Below are 18105 nucleotides of genomic sequence, written 5' to 3'. Positions count from 1 at the left end.
TATCTCTCAAGCCTAATGGTAACATAAAGCTATCTAGGACATGCCCTCTTCTTATCACTACCATCAGGGAAGAAGATCAGGGGCATGAAAACACAAAGTCATCATTTTAAAAAGGGCTTCATGGTCAGATACCTGACTGGTCCATGAAGCCACGGACACCACCTCACTACATTGCTCTCTTTTTGCATTACTTATATTTCTTATTACTATATTTCTTACCGCATTGTGATGTATTGCACTGCTCTGCTGCTACAAAATAACAAATTTCACAATAATAATCCTGATTCTGATTCTAATCTGTCTTGAAACATAGAAACATTGAAACACAGAAAACCTACAGCACAATACAGGCCCTTCAGCCCACCAAATTGTGCTGAACATGTCCCTACCTCAGAAATTACTAGGCTTACCTATAGCCCTCTATTTTACTAAGCTCCATGTACCTACCCAAGTCTCTTAAAAATCTGTATCGTATTCCCCTCCACCACTGTTGCTGGCAGCCCATTCCACATACTCACCACTCTCTGAGTAAAAAATTTAACGCTGACATCTCCTCTGAACCTCTTCCCCAGCACCTTAAATCTGTGTCCTCTTGTGGCAACTATTTCAGCCCTGGGAAAAAGCCTCTGACTACCCACACGATCATCACCTTATACACCTCTATCAGGTCACCTCTCAACCTGCACACTCCAAGGAGAAAAGGCCAAGTTCACTCAACCTATTCTCATAAGGCATGCTCCCCAATCCAGGCAACATCCTTGTAAATCTCCTCTGCACCCTTTCTATGGCTTCCACATCCTTCCTGTAGTGAGGTGACCAGAACTGAGCACAGTACTCCAAGTGGGGTTTGACCAGGGTCCTATATAGCTGCAACATTAACTCTCGGCTTCTAAATTCAATTCCATGATTGATGAAGGCCAATACATCATATGCCTTCTAATGAGTTAACTTACGCAGCAGCTTTGAGCGTCCTATGGACTCGAACTGCAAGATCCCTCTGATCTTCCACACCGCCATTCTAATGCTGGCTCTTTAGTACAGTTATTTATCTAATTTCTCCACTTTCCTCGACTCTCTGTAGCTTTGCTTCAAGTTCAGCTTCAAATTGTTGGGCCTTAACATCTTGGATGTTCTGTTCTGGGTCCAGTACGTGGGTGCAATCACAAAGAAGGCACATTAGCATCTCTACTTTCTTAGAAAGGAATTGAAACCCCAAACATCAACAATTCCTTTCCTTCCAAAGTAAACAGTGGAGCGAGTACACACCATTTTGCAAACTGGACATTTGCGTGCTCCTGTTAAGTGTCCCCTTCCTATGCACAGAACACTTTGTGGTTCTAAAATCAGCCTCATCAGCTGAGACCCATCCAATTACTTTCAATCATGCTATTTCACAAGAAACATTCCAATGAAGACGCTGCCTTATCCAATTGTCCCAAATATCCACCTCAACACAATTTGAAACACTGCCTCGGAATGGAACACTGATTTCAATGCTGCAAATTTTTAAAAGAACTAATGACATATTGAGACCATTGAGAAAGAGACCATTGAATCCATCATTCTAGTGCTGGTTCTGGTGGAATTATTCAATTTATTCCTCAGTTCTCTGTAGTTTTACTTCAGGTTCAACTTCGAATTCCTAGTCATTAACATCTCAGATGACCGGTCCTGGGCCCAGAATATAGGTGCTGTCACGAAGGAGGAAAAGGTTTGGCATGTCACTCAAACTTCTACAGATACAATATCCTGACTGGTTGCACCATGGTGTGGTATGTCAATTCCAACACACAGAAATGCAAGAGGCTGCTGACAGTCGTAGATACAACCCTCCTCACCATCAGAAGCTTCACCAGAGATGCTGCCTGGCGAAATCAGCATCTACCATCAAAGATTGCCACCATCTGGGACACGTCCTTTTCTCACAGTTACCATCAGGCAGAGAGTCCTGAAGCCTGTAGTCCAACACTACCAAGTTCAGGAACAGCTACGTTGCTACAAACATCTGGTTCTTGAACCAAGAGACAAGAAAACTGCAGATGCTGGAAAATGGAGCAATAACCAATCCACTGGAGGAACTAAGAGAGTTGACTAACATCTGTGAAAAGGAAGGAATTGTTGGTGTTTTGGGTCAAAGCTCCAAACATCAGCAACTCTCTTCCTTCCTGAGATAGCAATAGCCTTATCGTTGTCACTTATACAGTTAAAAACTTTGTTTTGCATGACACCCACATTAGCTCATCTAGTAGTAAAAGGCAAAAGCAGCAACAGCAGACATTATATCATGGCAGAGAAACTACACTGCAAGGCCATGATGAAGTAGATTGTGAGGTCGAAAGCCCATCTTATCATACAAGATGTTCAATCATTTTATTACAGCTGGGTTGAAAGTGCTCTTGTACATACTTTCAGGCTTTTAATGTGTCAGGGGGAGGGGGAGGTGTGCGGAAAAGATGCTGCTCGACCTATTAAGTTCTTGCAACAAATTGTCGTCAACCGACCTGCATATTCCTAATCCTACCTTAAAACAGAATACTATCGACCTCTTTCTCTACCGTGGATTTTATACGACTGGAAAGGGTCTCGGCGCGAAACGTCCACTACTCAATTCCTCTCTGTAGACGCTGCCTGACCTACTGAATTCCTGCTTTTATGCGACCATGCCTTTTTTGCACAGTTGTTTCCTGTCGTAACTATCCGGTATAACTTATGTATGTTTACGTCCTCCTGTGATGCTGTTACAAGCACATTTTTAAATGTACCTTAACCTCGTTGTACTTGTGCACATAACAATAAACTTGACTTGAGGTATTTTAAAAAAGAGCAGAGGAGCCCATTAAAGCCGGAAAGAAACCATCAAAGAAATGCGCCCGACATTTAAAGCTCAGTAACGTGACCATAAACTTGCCCTACCACCTTCGTTGTTGGCCACTCCTCCAGAGCAGGGGGCAGCCGCGAGCAACGCCTGCAAACCCCGCCCACCCGTCCGCACCCTTTCTTCCGCCCTCAAGCTGTCATCGCTGACGGCCGCTGATTGGTCGGAGAGGGGGCGGTGAGAGAAGGCTCCACTTCGATTCAGCCGCCGACTGCGATTGGTCTAGTTCGTGGCGAAGGTGACGAATGAACAATGCTGTTGCTACCCACGTGACACAAGGTTGCGCGAGGAAAACAAACAAGCGACTAGAAGGCGTTAAGCTGAAAAAGGAGTTTGCAGTGAGGTTGTTGTGAATGAAATCACGGCTTCTTACAGCAAGAATTAGGGTGGCATCGCATATTCTCCCCGTTGTAAATATTCAGGAAGGTCATTGTAGTGAGTTGTGGAAGCCTCCTGCTCTCACAGCTTCGTTTGAGAGGAACGGATTTGTTTTAAGTTCGAGCGACTGCAGGCGTTGTGGGTTGAGGGGAAGGGGTAGGAGAAAACGGGGAGAGAAGGAGCAGCACATTCTGTCAGGGCAGAAAACTAGCCCTTCCAAACGGTTCCGATATCTTTACAAACATGGCAACAGAGGCCGAGTCAAAATTCAGCAATCCTCCAGCAGGTATGGTGTATGAGAATGTGCGAGGGGTGATTGCCACAGAAACTGGCATGCAAGAGTTTTATTATATATTACATATAAGATGTGAAATAATGTTCACTACGAGCAAGGTAAACTCTTGGTGTACGATTTAAAACTTTATACCGTATTCCCTTTTCTAATTGCGTCTTTTGATCATTACATTTTGTTTTGACATGTTGCTGTCTTCTAAGTAAGTACTTCGAGTTACGGAAGTTTTAAAGTCAGCAGCTTGCAACACCACGTGCTGCGGTTGAACCATTTGGATAGTTTGACTTTCTTCCTTTCCTGATAGTTGCTGTGGTCACATTATAATTTTTTGATTCCTGAGATTTGTCATTTAATTATCTGTGATAATGTGTTTATTTTCCAATACCTTTTGTATTTAGTTAAACCAGTGATAATAATTTAAATATTGATAAGCTAGTGGCTTCTTACCACATCTACTTTATCCATCAGTTTTAATTTAAGCTTTATTTAAAAAGAAACACCTTAATTATTCTCCCCAGATAATCTTGGAATTTTAAATATCCTAGGAGACTATTCATTTGCTGTCCGTGGGGCCATAAATATATTCAGTATTTGCATCCAGCAGTATTGTATCTTCTGGCAAGATGTTAACAAGTTATTACTTTAGTCTTTAATTATTAAATAAATGCAAAAAACTACCATGTACAAACAGCAATAGCTAAATCAATTTTTGATGATGCTGGTGTTGCTTGAGGGAGGATTGCTTCCTAGACTGTGAAGTAATTTTGAGATAGTATCTTTTGTACTTATCTCAGCTATGGGTAAGGTAAACTGACCCTCCCTGTGACTTGTTTTCAAAGGTGTAGTTATGGCAGCATATATTAGATTAAATAGGAACAGGGCTTGAAAGCCTGTCTAAACCTGGCTACTATTTAAAGCAGGAAGCATCTTCCTTAAATCTCATTGTTAAGTGAAAGTCTTGTTTGGAAGAAAATTAAAATGCTGGTGGTGTAACTTAATTGGTGACAATCACGGTGTAGCTTTTATGAACCAATTGTTTGATTTCTTTTCCATTTCAATTTTCTATTAATGGAGTCTCCTGCTAATCAGCAGTGTAAGCCATGAATCACCCAATCTAAGCGAACATTTATATTGAATGGCCATTACATACTTTTGTAATGAAAATAGTGAAAGCGGTGAATTTTGCCACTGAAGTTGGCACGAAATAAGCAGAAACACTATTCTGGATTATACTCACTGCAGTTTTAAGCACAGGCTTGGAAATGCCAAAAATGGAGATGTGAAAAATGAAACTATTTCACTACTTCAACAAGTTGGGAATTAAGAAGAACTTGAAGGTATTGACAACCATCTTGAATGTTGCAATAAAAATGGAGGTATGGAGGATGCAGTCATCGAAAGTATAGCATGAAGGCAGTCCACTATCTACACTAGGTGTCTGCACTACTGATGTTCATTTGCAGTCAATCAGAAGAACAAGGCAGTGTACACTATATGAATTCCTCCATTGATAACTACAGTGGATTCTGCTTAATAGGGATAGACCAGGACCAGTACATTTTGGCCCAATTAAGTTGCTACCTCAATTAGCTGGTTTTATGGCAATAGTTAAAACAATTTATGTATTTAAATGAAATGCAGACAAAATTAGAACACTACCAATATCTCTATAGTAATGAAATGAAAATGAAATATATTTATTGTCATGCCCAATACAGCGAAAATGAGTTTGCAATGCTTGTACTCAATGCTATAAAACAACAAATAAAATAAATAAACAATAAATAAAATCAAGTAACCAGCCAGTACAAGCAATGTCCAGCAGTAGAAAAGCGCAACACAGGTACATGACAGCCATAACACCAGTATTAAAAGTAGCAATATAACAAATTTATGGATGATGCTTGATCGATTGGTTCAGGGAAATTATACTTCTGGGGAAAAAGCTATTTTTCAGTCTGGAAGTGCGGGCATAGAAAATCTTATAACGTCTGCCAGATGGAAGAAGTTCAAACAGATGATTGCATGGGTGTGTATTGTCCTTACAAATGCTAACAAATATTTCCAAATAGTTATCGCCAGAGGAATTCATCTGCCATGTTCTTTTAATTGACTGTAAATAATCAAAATCAGTGCAGATAGTGGACTGCCTTCAAACAGTGCTTTAGATGATTGGCTCCTCCAATTCTTCATTTTCATTATAACATTGATGATTGTTGATACCTTTGTACTTCATACCTTGTTGAAGTAGTGAAATAGTTTTATTTTCATTCGTGGCTGTTTCTGAATGCTTCAAACTACAGTGAGCAAAACAGTTCTGAATTGTCTTACTGCTTATTTCTCACCAACTATCAGTGACAAAAATCACTACTTTTTAAACACAAACGCACACAACTGAAGCTATTTAAAAACAGATCACTCTAATCATGGTGTAGTGTCTAACAGCCATGCAAGTGCTAGTTTGAAACTATTTAGCAACAGTCTCCTGCCCCAATTAAGTGGTGGTGTGTTCCAACTAAATGGCTGCTCAGATTAACTGATGGCACAATTCACTGTATTAGGAATTAATACATATTTTTACAATACTGTAGTAGTTTTGCTAGTGTTCTAACTTGTTTTGTATTTCATTTGAAAACATAATTTGCTACTCAGCTAAATGGTATTTGCCTATTTTGTATGCCTTTTTAACTATTTGCATGAAACCAGCTAATTGAGGCAACCATTTACTTAGGCCAAAATGTACCTATCCTGGTGCCCCAATTAACTGGAATCCACTGTAAATAATTGTATTGGATCACTTGACTGAGTTTTCAGTAGTCTTTTATTGAGCACTTGGTAGTGCTGATGTTCATATAGAATCAAAAGACACAAGCTAAGATGTTAATATACCTTCTGCCAATGAGTCGTGAGCACTTGCTTGAGACTGCTTTGATACTGGGAGTGGCACAGGGTTGACACACGGGCTTTCAACCGGGCACCCTCCAAACTCGATGTTTCATCGATTAGCCTACTACCTCTGGAGGGCTCGACAATGACTTCTGGCATTCCAAAGCCATTGACTGCTTCTTTCCACTGCCTCTGATGGTTTGAAATTATATCCAACTTTTCACTAGTTCTTTTTGATGTTTTGTACATTCAGATTGGCTGCTACATATGAGTCATACTGCACGATTTACCACTATTCTGACTTGTTCAGTTAAGATCTCAGCTTGATTCCATTTGGCAGATATTGCAATTCCACCATAATATAGAAATGAATAGATCAAATAACTTTGTATAAACCTTTAGTTTTAATTAAAATAGAGGAATTAAATATTATTCAGTTTATTATTAAAGAATAGGTTTTTTATGGGGTAATTATAAATATTACTGAAGTAGTTTAAAAGTGATGTAAAACATTTAAACCAGTTTTATTTGTAAAATTGTAGGGGGGTTTTTCCACTTTAAGATGATGGGTCTGAGAGGTGAGTTTTCCTGTAGGCTGTGATAGATCAGTCATGTTGCATTCCACAAGGTCTTTTATAATGGGGTGGGGAAACAATGTTGACTTTTTGTTTTATTTCCACCTATAGCAAAACACAGATGTGCCAAAGTCGGTTATCCACCCACTCACTGCCATCCATTCCTCCTTTCCACTCCCACCCCTCCTCCTAGCAATAGGAAGGTCATCTGTAATTGAGCTGCAAACTGAGATCATGATGTAGAGCTTTATCAAAGACTATTAGCATGTGTTTTAACACAGGCATTTATTAACAAAGTGGGTGTATTGTGACTGAACCTTCATGATTAGTGATTTATTGTTCATTTGATAACAGCTTTCAGTCAAATAAGAAGTTGCTTTCAGAGTTTTGGTTAATGTAATTTTTCCAATTTTTTTGTTACTGTTCCAATGTCTTTGTGATTGGCAGCAGACCTAACTTCAGGAGTAATTTCTCCATCAGTATGTAAATGAATATTCAATTCATCAGTTTTAATACATATAAAATGTTTTCTTTTGAAATGAAGCAAAGTTGTGTTAATATGCTCTCATGAATCTTCATCGAGAGTAATTCAATTGACCTTGCTGATTTGAATAAGAAACTGAATGGAGCTGTAAAACATGAGCAAATCTGTGGTATCACTGACCATTTCATTCATTGCTTTATTTATTTGTTTATTTCTTTTCATTTCTTTCTATTTTCAACCTATTTTTCTTGTCTTTGCTGGCTCCTTAGTTTTTCTCCTTTTGCTTCTGCTCTTTCCCTTCCCTGCCCTAAACCAAAGCTCTACAACACCATTTTCTGAAATTATTAGAATAAACATGTTATGCTGGTTTTATCTTTTCAATTATTGTGTTATATTAGTTGTTCCGGCTCAAATCTCATTTAGCCAGTTTAAAACTTGCCAAAGCTTTATTGATGTAGTTGAAATGTATACTTGGTTTTTGTCATAGCAGTGTTGTGCAGTTTATTCTGTATTACTAGAAAGATGGCCTTTATTCTGTTACATTTCAGTTCAAAATTATACAGAATTGTTTCTGTCATTAGGAATATTATCAAAAGCAAAGCTTCATTTTTTTGGAAGGTTTAGCATGAAACTAGTTGAAAATGTCTCTTTCAATTTTATTCCTTGTTGGTTTAACTGTATCTGGAGCAGATAAACTTTCTGTTGGAACCAAATTATAGATGAAATACAGTGGATTACACTTACTTGAGACACATCAGGACCAGAACACTTTGCCCAACAAAGCAGCTGCCCCAATTAGTGGAAGTTTCATGGAAATAGTTAAAAAGGTATAAAAAGACAAAGTGAGTAACAAATTATGTATTTGAATGAAATACAGCACAAATTAGAACACCAGCAATATTACTGCAGTGCTATAAAACTGTATTCCTAATAGTTATCGACAGAGGAATTCATTCAGTGTACACAATGAACAAAATCAGTGGAGGCACCTTGTGCAGATAATGGACTGCCTTCATACAATGAATGTGTCCTCCAAATCTTTATTTTCATTGTAACATTCAAGGTGATTGTCGATATTTAAAATTCTTCGTAGTTTCTAACTTGTTGAAGTAGTGAAATAGTTTCATTTTTACTCCCAGCCATTTCTGGCATAAGACTATAAGATAAAGGAGCAGAATTAAGACATTTGGCACATCGTTTGCTCTGCTTTTTCATCATGACTGATCAATTTTCTCTCTCAGCCCCAATCTCCTGCTTTCTCCCCATATCCCTTCATGCTATGGCTAATCAATAATCTATTAAACTCTGCCTCCACAGTTTCCTGTTTTCCACAGATTTACCACTCTCTGGCTAAAGAAAATTGTCCTCATCTCTGTTCTCAAAGGCTGCGTCCTCTGTTCTTGAACTACCTCACCATAGGAAACATCCTCTCCACCTACACTCTATTGAGACCTTACAACATATATGTCAAACTCAAGGCCCGCGGGCCAAATCCGGCCCGTGGTGGAATTATCTTTGGCCCGCGAGATAATATCTAATTACTATTAAAGCTGGCCCCAGTAATCAAAGCGCCTATGGCGTATGATATGGCTAATGCTGAGTTTATTCAGGTACCAGGTTTTCAGGGTTTTTAGTGTTTATTCGGCAGTCTTGCTCAGCAGTCTTCTTCATAAGAAACGGAATTTGTAAAGTGAAACACTTTGTAGTTATAGCAGAGACTGAGACACATGAGAGCAGGCTGAAACAACGGAGGCAACGAAAGCTGCGTTCGCACGCGTCCGACTGATCCAGCCCGCATGAAGCTGCATTTTGCTCAATCTGGCCCGTGACCTAAAATGAGTTTGACACCCCTGCCTTACAACATTCGATGACTTTTAATGAGGTCACCCCTCATTCTTCTGAATTCCAGTAAGGAGGGGCCCAGAGCCATCAAAACTCCTCGTATGACAAGCCTTTCAATCCCTGAATCAAGCCCAAATGCTTGAAACTGCAGGAGCATAACAGTTCGGAATTGTCTCACCGATTATTTTGCACCAATTGACAAAAATCACTGCTTTTTGAGCATTAACACACAACTGATGCTATTTTTAAAACTGTTCACTGTAAGTACGGTGTAGTGTCTAACGGCCAGACGTGTGCATTAGATGGATGCTAGTTAGAATCTGTTTGGCAACAGTCTCCTGTCCCAGTTGAGCGGCATATTGTCACAAATAAACAAAGGGAATCCCGGCTATTTTCTTGATTAGTTTTTGTTCCTTAAGATTTATCCCAAGTAAGTAGCTGCCCTAATTAACCAATAGCCTAATTAGTTGGAATCCACTGTACTTTGTTATATTTCCATGCAGCATTAGCTGTTGGTAGTGTGTTTTAATTAGAAAAACAAAGTAAAATGTTAAAGCACTTTGAAGTGCCACCAAGACTGGAATATGTTAATAGTTTACAATGGTGTGGGAAGGATGAGTGGCCGTGGCAGGTTTTGCTTTAAGGGTTATCTATAGTGAACTAATATTTACATTGTGTGATGAGTTTCTTTTTAACAGTAAGCATACAGGGAGATGATGTAAGGGTATCTTTTAAAAAGAAAAGAAATTGATGACAGCGACAACATCATGAAAAGTCCTGATGGTATGGAAGAGTCACCTATCGGAAGACAGGTTTTTATAATAAAGGATTGTGCTTACAGACTAATGGAGGGAGGGAGCCAAATTATAATTTTTCTTTGATAAGTAGCTCCACTGACAGTGAAATACAGAGGGCTAATGATATATTGCAGTACTTGCCTTCAGTATTAATCTGCTGTATCATTATTAGCAGGAGAGATAAGTGAGAGGTGTTGTACAAAGGAGAGCAAGTAAACTAGTTGGAGTTAAGTTCAAAGCTGAGACTGATGGGTGAGAAGAGGTTGAGTGTGGTAAAAGTCCGCAAATTGTATAAAGCACTGGTGCATGTTACTACTTAAAATGGGAGGATGACAATTCCAAATTGTTGGGGGCCAAAACTATAATCTAGTACTTAGTATTGTTCCAAGTACTATTTGTAATGCACATTCACAGACATTGATAAGTTTTTATCTAAGAATAATACTGTCCAGTTTAAACAGTTTGCATATTTTTATACATTTTTCAGTTCTAAATGCTTTGTAATTTCTTCTTTAAACTTAAATACAGTGACTAGTTTGTACACTGTGTACTGGCTATGATCTAGCTTTCATGAGATCTGCATATGCAGGCCAGTAAAAGTAGGGTGTATTTTTTTCCCATGTTAACATTCCCCCACTATTGTTAGCAGTTGTATGTGAAATTGCCAACTTCTGCTGTTAATTGTGTTCCTGTTGCTAGTTTTCACCTTAAAAATACTCTCAATTGTACTTTCCTAATTGAACATTATTGTTGACTTAATAGCTCAAGTTGCTGTTTCAGAACTTGGTAACAATACTAGTAAGATGTTGTCTGGAGATGAAGATCAAACTGAAGCCATTATGCTGCCAAATGAAATCAATGGCAACTGGATATCACGAGAGACATCCATTCATGAAGCTCGGCTCAAAGCCAAAGCCAAGAGACGTTTGAGGAAGAACTCGTCTCGGGATTCTGGCCGAGGAGATTCTGTCAGTGATAATGGGGAAAGTAGTCGAAATGTTGTTCCCACTAGCCCAAAGGGAAAAATGTTGGACAGAAAATCACGGATGGGAAAAGGAAGAGGATTGCCTAAGAAAGGCAAGTACTTGAGGTTTTAATTTAGAACTAAATAATTTTCATGGATGTACTTTCTATAGTGAATATTTTGAGGAGGAGCTTTGGGGAGAAAACAGGTAAGGTCTTGCAATATATTTCCTTAGGAACAAATTATTTTTGGGAACTTTTAACATTTTATTAAGCCTATTTTATTAATATTTTTGATACCATGATATCTTGAAGTCTGCAGTCTTTGTAATTTGTTTATTGCACTTCATTGGTAATCAAGTTACCTGAGTTCTTCAGAACTTCTAATTGTTTTAACAAGTTAAGACTAATATCACAATGTGTACAGGTGACTTATTTTGAAGTTACGGTCTTGAAAATGTCATTACTGCCAGCTTTTTGAAAGAAACCATTTACTGTTGTCTTGGTTACTTGTGTTTAAGGCATGTTGAAGGCAAATCTTTTAGTGGATGGATTATACCCTATTAATTTGGTAAATGTCTCTTGCACTTTTTATACACTGTAAATATAAACTCTAATGTTGTATTCTATTTCTTTGCTATTACAATTGTAAATTTCTTTACAATTTACAAAATTGATGTAGTGGAGTGATGATTCGAGCCAGGCATGTTTCCTCAATGTTTAGATTAACGTCAGCTTCTTAATGATGGTGTATCTGAATCAAAATGCAAATCTCATCAAGTTTTTTGTCATTTAATTATAGACGTGTATACTGTCAAACAAGACATTTCTCTAAACCAGGGTGTAAAGTACAATAGGGCACGTAACAGCCATAACACACAATAACTTAAAAAAGTAAGGATAAAATCTACAAATGAATTACACATAAATAACCAAAGGAAAGTTCATAAATTAAATATTGTAATTCATTCATGGAATGAGACAGTCTTCAGAAATATTTTTGTGTGCAATATTTGCATGAGGGAGAAAGCATTTCTGTAACAGCCATAGCACTGAAACAGGCACATTTGATCATTCATGGTGATCAAATATATTCGTTCCATTTGCACCACAGACTTCAATACCTCTGGGTCAGAGGCTCATCTTAGGTACCTTTTACTTAAGTGAAAGGCTCTACCTCTAAAACCACCACTTTGGGTAATATAATACGCATTCCAACCACTGTCTGGGGGGTGGGTAACTCTTCTCAGATTCCCTCTGAGACTCCTACTCCTACATTTAGCAATTTCTGCTAGAGTGGATAGTGTGAAATAGCTATGAACCTCCTCCTTGCCCTTCTCCACTCCAGCGACAGCAAACCTCCAGGGAACAACTCTCTCTTCAATTCTGAAGTGCTGCAGCTAGGCAACATCCTGGTCAATATCCTTTTGTACCTTTCCCAGTGCAACCACATCCTTCCTATAGTGTGACTAGTGCTGCACCCAATATTCAGTGTAGTTATACCATAACCTCCTGGCTAATGAAGGTAAGCATCCCAAATGCTACCTTTAATCACTTATTTTATAACCAGTGCTACCACCTTCAGGCCTAACAGGAATCCTTGGACTGTATAGCAAGGTCCCTTGTTCCCCAATATTCCCTGTGGGATATGATTGTGTAGGTCACAGTTTCATGAGTTTACCCATCAGCTCATAAAGGATTGAATGTCACCTACCATTGCTCGCTTCAACTTGCCAACTGATGAAAATCATCTTGAGTCGAAGACTACCCTAGTCACTATCAATGTTGCAATCAATTTTCTAAAGTAATGGTGGCAATAAATGCTGACCTTGCTCAGGGTGTCTTTAAATGATTAAATAAATTGGCCAGTTTGTACTTTGTTTTTAATCTAGGTATGGTGTGCTTCCACTAGATTGCCTTTGGGCAAGGTGTAGCACTTGAATTTCCCTGGATTTAGGGTCATGTGAAGCCATGAGAGCAGGTGGTGGATGGTCGTATGAGCAGCTCATGCTTATCACAAGTGTTTGTTGTGCGACCACTGATGCCAATCTCTGAAGGGTGCTAATAATGGGTGGGGTCACCCCTCTTGTAAAGACACCGCCCAGAAGAAGGCAGTGGCAACCAGTTCTCTAGAAAACTTTGCCAAGAACAATCATGGTTATGGAAAGACCATGATTGCCCATATCATATGACATGGCACATAATGATGCTGATGAGAATGATAGATAGATAGATACTTTATTCATCCCCATGGGGAAATTCAACTTTTTTTCCAATGTCCCATACACTTGTTGTAGCAAAACTACTTACATACAATACTTAACTCAGTAAAAAAAATATGATATGCATCTAAATCACTATCTCAAAAGCATTAATAATAGCTTTTAAAAAAGTTCTTAAGTCCTGGCGGTAGAATTGTAAAGCCTAATGGCATTGGGGAGTATTGACCTCTTCATCCTGTCTGAGGAGCATTGCATCGATAGTAACCTGTCGCTGAAACTGCTTCTCTGTCTCTGGATGGTGCTATGTAGAGGATGTTCAGAGTTATCCATAATTGACCGTAGCCTACTCAGCGCCCTTCGCTCAGCTACCGATGTTAAACTCTCCAGTACTTTGCCCACGACAGAGCCCGCCTTCCTTACCAGCTTATTAAGACGTGAGGCGTCCCTCTTCTTAATGCTTCCTCCCCAACACGCCACCACAAAGAAGAGGGCGCTCTCCACAACTGACCTATAGAACATCTTCAGCATCTCACTACAGACATTGAATGACGCCAATCTTCTTAGGAAGTACAGTCGACTCTGTGCCTTCCTGCACAAGGCATCTGTGTTGGCAGTCCAGTCTAGCTTCTCGTCTAACTGTACTCCCAGATACTTGTAGGTCTTAACCTGCTCCACACATTCTCCATTAATGATCACTGGCTCCATATGAGGCCTAGATCTCCTAAAGTCCACCACCATCTCCTTGGTCTTGGTGATATTGAGACGCAGGTAGTTTGAGTTGCACCATATCACAAAGTCCTGTATCAGTTTCCTATACTCCTCCTCCTGTCCATTCCTGACACACCCCACTATGGCCGTGTCATCAGCGAACTTCTGCACATGGCAGGACTCCGAGTTATATTGGAAGTCTGATGTGTACAGGGTGAACAGGACCGGAGAGAGTACGGTTCCCTGCGGCGCCCCTGTGCTGCTGACCACCGTGTCAGACCTACAGTCTCCCAACCGCACATACTGAGGTCTATCTGTCAAGTAGTCCACTATCCAATCCACCATGTGAGAGTCTACTCACACATGTTATTGGAGTATAAAAGTTGCATTGTTTGCTGTGTAACCAAAACTATGTAGACAGCTTGCTATGTAGCTTGCTGTTTGCTATGCATGTATCCAATTTAGTAGGAGAATGAAATCTTAAGAATGTAGAAGATAATGGGGTGTTAATGAGAGGTAGCTAAGATGTAGATTATGTAGTCAGCTTTGAGTTTGCTATTTGCTATGCATGTATCCAATTTAGTAGGAGAATGAAATCTTAAGAATGTAGAAGATAATGGGGTGTTAATGGGAGGTAGCTAAGAGATGTATTATGTAGTCAGCTTTGAGCTTGCTATTTGCTATGCATGTATCCAAAGTAGGAGAATGAAATCTTAAGAATGTGGAAGATAATGGGGTGTTAATGAGAGATGTAGATTAGAAGATGATTAAGTCAATGGGTAGAAACAATAGTAGCGGATGTACTTGTGATATGCAACTGTAGACCTATTGGATATGCTAATACAACTAAACCAGGAGATTGCTATAAAAAATGCTATGTACAAGGATCGGTGGGCAATCGGCGACTAGCTCAATGACTGTCTCAGCTTTGATTTGCAGATTAAAGTTTAATACTTCTTGAAGAATCTTCTGCATCTCCTGGTCGTTTGTGGGCTATGAGAAACCATGACAATGTCAGTGCACTATTTGAACTCTAGTAGGAAATCACACAGTAATTGTGATTGAAAAATCTAAGGAGAATATTACCACAGAACAAAGGGATTTTGAAATCAAAAGTATGGGGAATAGAAACAAAAGAAAGTTGATAAAGGGTGAAATGGTAAAGGGAGAGAGGGTTAATATATGACAGTGGAAGTAAAGCACTGGAATATGCAGCCTTTATTAAGGATTCAGTACTATAATGAATTACAAATTATTTTGACAGATTAGTTTTATTTCAGCTTGGAGGAATTAGCTAATTAAATGGTATGATCAGTAGCTTTCTTTGGCCTGTTACAAAATAGCTGGCTAGAACTGATGTAATTGTTCGAATGTGGCAGGGATTATGATTAGTGCTGCCACCTTGACTACTATTATCTATAGTGTAATATTAGTTATTTACTGTTGACTAAACAGTCCTAATCTTAATTTTATCCCCAGAATGTTTTTTTCAAACCATTCAGTCCTTTTCTAGATTTCATTTGTCAGCTTTGTAGTCTACTGCTTAATAAATTTATCAATCAAGTAGTGTTTGAAACCCATTCTGAACTTTGTGGATTGTGTGCATTTTGTTAAGATTATGGTTGGTATAATTTTGTACTGACAGTTCACTAGACAAAATAAAAGTTTGAAATAGAAGGTGAATTAATGTATTATAGAATTTGTTGTTGAGCAGGTAGTGCATCTTGACTTTTATTATGGTGAAAAATTAATTGGGCAATTGTGCTTTAAAAATATACATTCTTACTGTCAGTGTCCATAAAATATTAGGAAGGTAACAAGCTGATAAAAATAATTTGCAGTGCATTACGAAACAATGATGTTTGGGTGGAATGGTAGTGTAGTGGTTTGCACAATGCTTTACAGTACCAGCAACGTGTTCAATTCCAGTTTTTGCCTGTAAGGAGTTTGTACGTTCTCCACGTGACCATGTGGGGAGATGGTGTGCTCCTGTTTCTTCCCATATACCAAGGATGTACTGGTTCATAGGTTAATTGGTCATCGTAAATTGTCCTGTGATTAGGCCAGGATTAAAGCTGCACTGGGCGGTGCAGCTCGAAGGGCAAACTCTGCCTAAATACATACATACGTAGCTGTGTATTGTGAAAGGAATCATGTTGGTCGTGGTTTCATGCAAATTGAAGGTCAACTCTGTTCACTGATACTTGAGGGTGACATCACATTTGTCTAAATATGTATGTTTTACTTTTTTAAAAAAAAAAGGAATAAAAAATTCCATATTTTCTCATTTTTGTTGTCTACAGTTAAGTTAGCTGGCGGCTACAGATATTCACTGTAACTTCAATTTGACTCGATAGTCTCTTGGATCAGAATTTTAAAATATAATTTTTTTTAAACTATTGCATTTTGAAACCAGAATTGTTATACAGTCGGCCCTCCTTATCAGCGTGTTCTGCATGTGCGAATTCAATCAACTGCGGATCGGAAAAACCCGGAAGTTCTCTCTCCAGCACTTGTTGTTTGAGCATGAACAGACTTTTTTTTGCTGTTATTCCCTAAACAATGCAGTATAACAACTGTTTACATAGCATTTACATTTTATTAGGTATTATAAGTAATCCAGAGATGATTTAAAGTATACGGGAGGATGTACGTAGGTTACCGTGGTTCGGGAGCAAAAAAAAAACCGGAAGTTCTCTTACTAAAAGTAAGTCAGAACAGGTACATGCGGTATTATTTAGCGTCAGTTAGTCAAACGTTTGTGTTAGTATATAGTATATACTTTACCCTTCTATGCATATAAAACACCTAAGAAACGTATGTATTTCAATAATTAAACTACTGCGTTGCTTAGTATAAACCATATAACAATTACAGCACAGAAACAGGCCATCTCGGCCCTTCTAGTCTGTGCCGATGCTTACACTCACCCAGTCCCAGTGGCCCGCACTCAGCCCATAACCCTCCATTCCTTTCCTGTCCATATACCTATCCAATTTTACTTTAAATGACAATACCGAACCTGCCTCTACCACTTCTACTGGAAGCTCATTCCACACAGCTACCACTCTCTGAGAAAAGAAATTTGCCCTCGTGCTACCCTTAAACTTTTGCCCCCAACTCTCAAATCATATCCTCTTGTTAGAATCTCCCCTACTCTCAATGGAAAAAGCCTCAATGGAAAATAGTAATAATTGTAGCTTTCATGGGGGCAAGGCCTTTCGCACTTTATCCTTTAAAATTTTTCAGATCGTTGACCGACTGTAGCCTAACGCTTTTCCAATGACCGAAGGTGTTTCACCTCTTTCCAATAGCTTTATTATTTGCGCTTTATTTTCAATTGTGATCGTAATTATTTTTGTGAACAGAAACACTGCGGATTCAGAGCTCCGCCGGGTCCTAAAGTCCACCGCACTGAGACAGGTTAAATAAGGGACTTCAGCATCTGTGTTTTTTGGTATCTGCTGGGGGTGGGGGGGTCCTGGAACCAATCCCCCATGGATAAGGAGGGCCAACTGTATCACTCTTCATTGTTTGCCCCTTATCCCTCCCAGCCACTCTTGGAAGAAGCTTGTTATGTAGTTTTAATAAATATGCATAAATATTCTTACTTTAAATTGTACAATTCCCTTGGTAGGTGGTGCAGGGGGCAAAGGTGTCTGGGGGTCACCTGGTGAGGTGTATGACCTGGAAGAAGTGGATGTTCGAGATCCCAATTATGATGAAGATCAGGTGAGTGAGTGATGAGCACCAGATTTTAACTGAAACAATTTCTTTATTTTGGTTTTTTTAAAGCTATTTTCTAATAGTGAACAAAACAATGAATAGAGTGTTCTGTGATTGAGTGGAATGAAATGAACCTTTAAGAAATACTCCTTCCTTTCTCAAAGCATGTTATTGTCACTACTTTTTCCATGACAAGATTTTTTTTCTTTATTCAAATGATGGTTAATGGGCATCTTCAAAAACTGTGAGCAGGTTTTGTTGAACTTATTCATTAGGATACTAAATATGATCATTTTGTTTAAACTGCCTTTAATCCGCTTCTCTTAACCTCTCTCCAATAGTGTAACTAAAAGCAAG

At 38.8% G+C, this 18105-nt stretch overlaps 1 protein-coding gene across 2 annotated transcripts in view; it reads left to right on the top strand.

Annotated features, from left to right (window-relative positions):
• Positions 1-3129: 3129 nt before the first annotated feature.
• Positions 3130-18105, top strand: part of pdcd4b (programmed cell death 4b) — a 47325-nt gene continuing 32349 nt past the window's right edge. Inside the window, exons 1-3 of one of the 2 annotated variants that reach the window (XM_073026851.1) lie at positions 3130-3539; positions 10910-11206; positions 17660-17754. In XM_073026851.1, coding sequence (XP_072882952.1) covers positions 3497-3539; positions 10910-11206; positions 17660-17754 — 435 coding nt within the window. In that variant the 5' untranslated portion in view covers positions 3130-3496. Of the gene's footprint in view, positions 3540-10891; positions 11207-17659; positions 17755-18105 lie in introns of both variants that reach the window. The other variant, XM_073026850.1, reaches the window with a different exon arrangement.

The sequence above is a fragment of the Hemitrygon akajei genome, chromosome 23 (assembly GCF_048418815.1).
Source record: "Hemitrygon akajei chromosome 23, sHemAka1.3, whole genome shotgun sequence".
Taxonomy (NCBI): domain Eukaryota; kingdom Metazoa; phylum Chordata; class Chondrichthyes; order Myliobatiformes; family Dasyatidae; genus Hemitrygon; species Hemitrygon akajei.
Note: the sequence above shows the minus strand (reverse complement) of the source record. Positions and strands in the feature narration are given on the sequence as shown.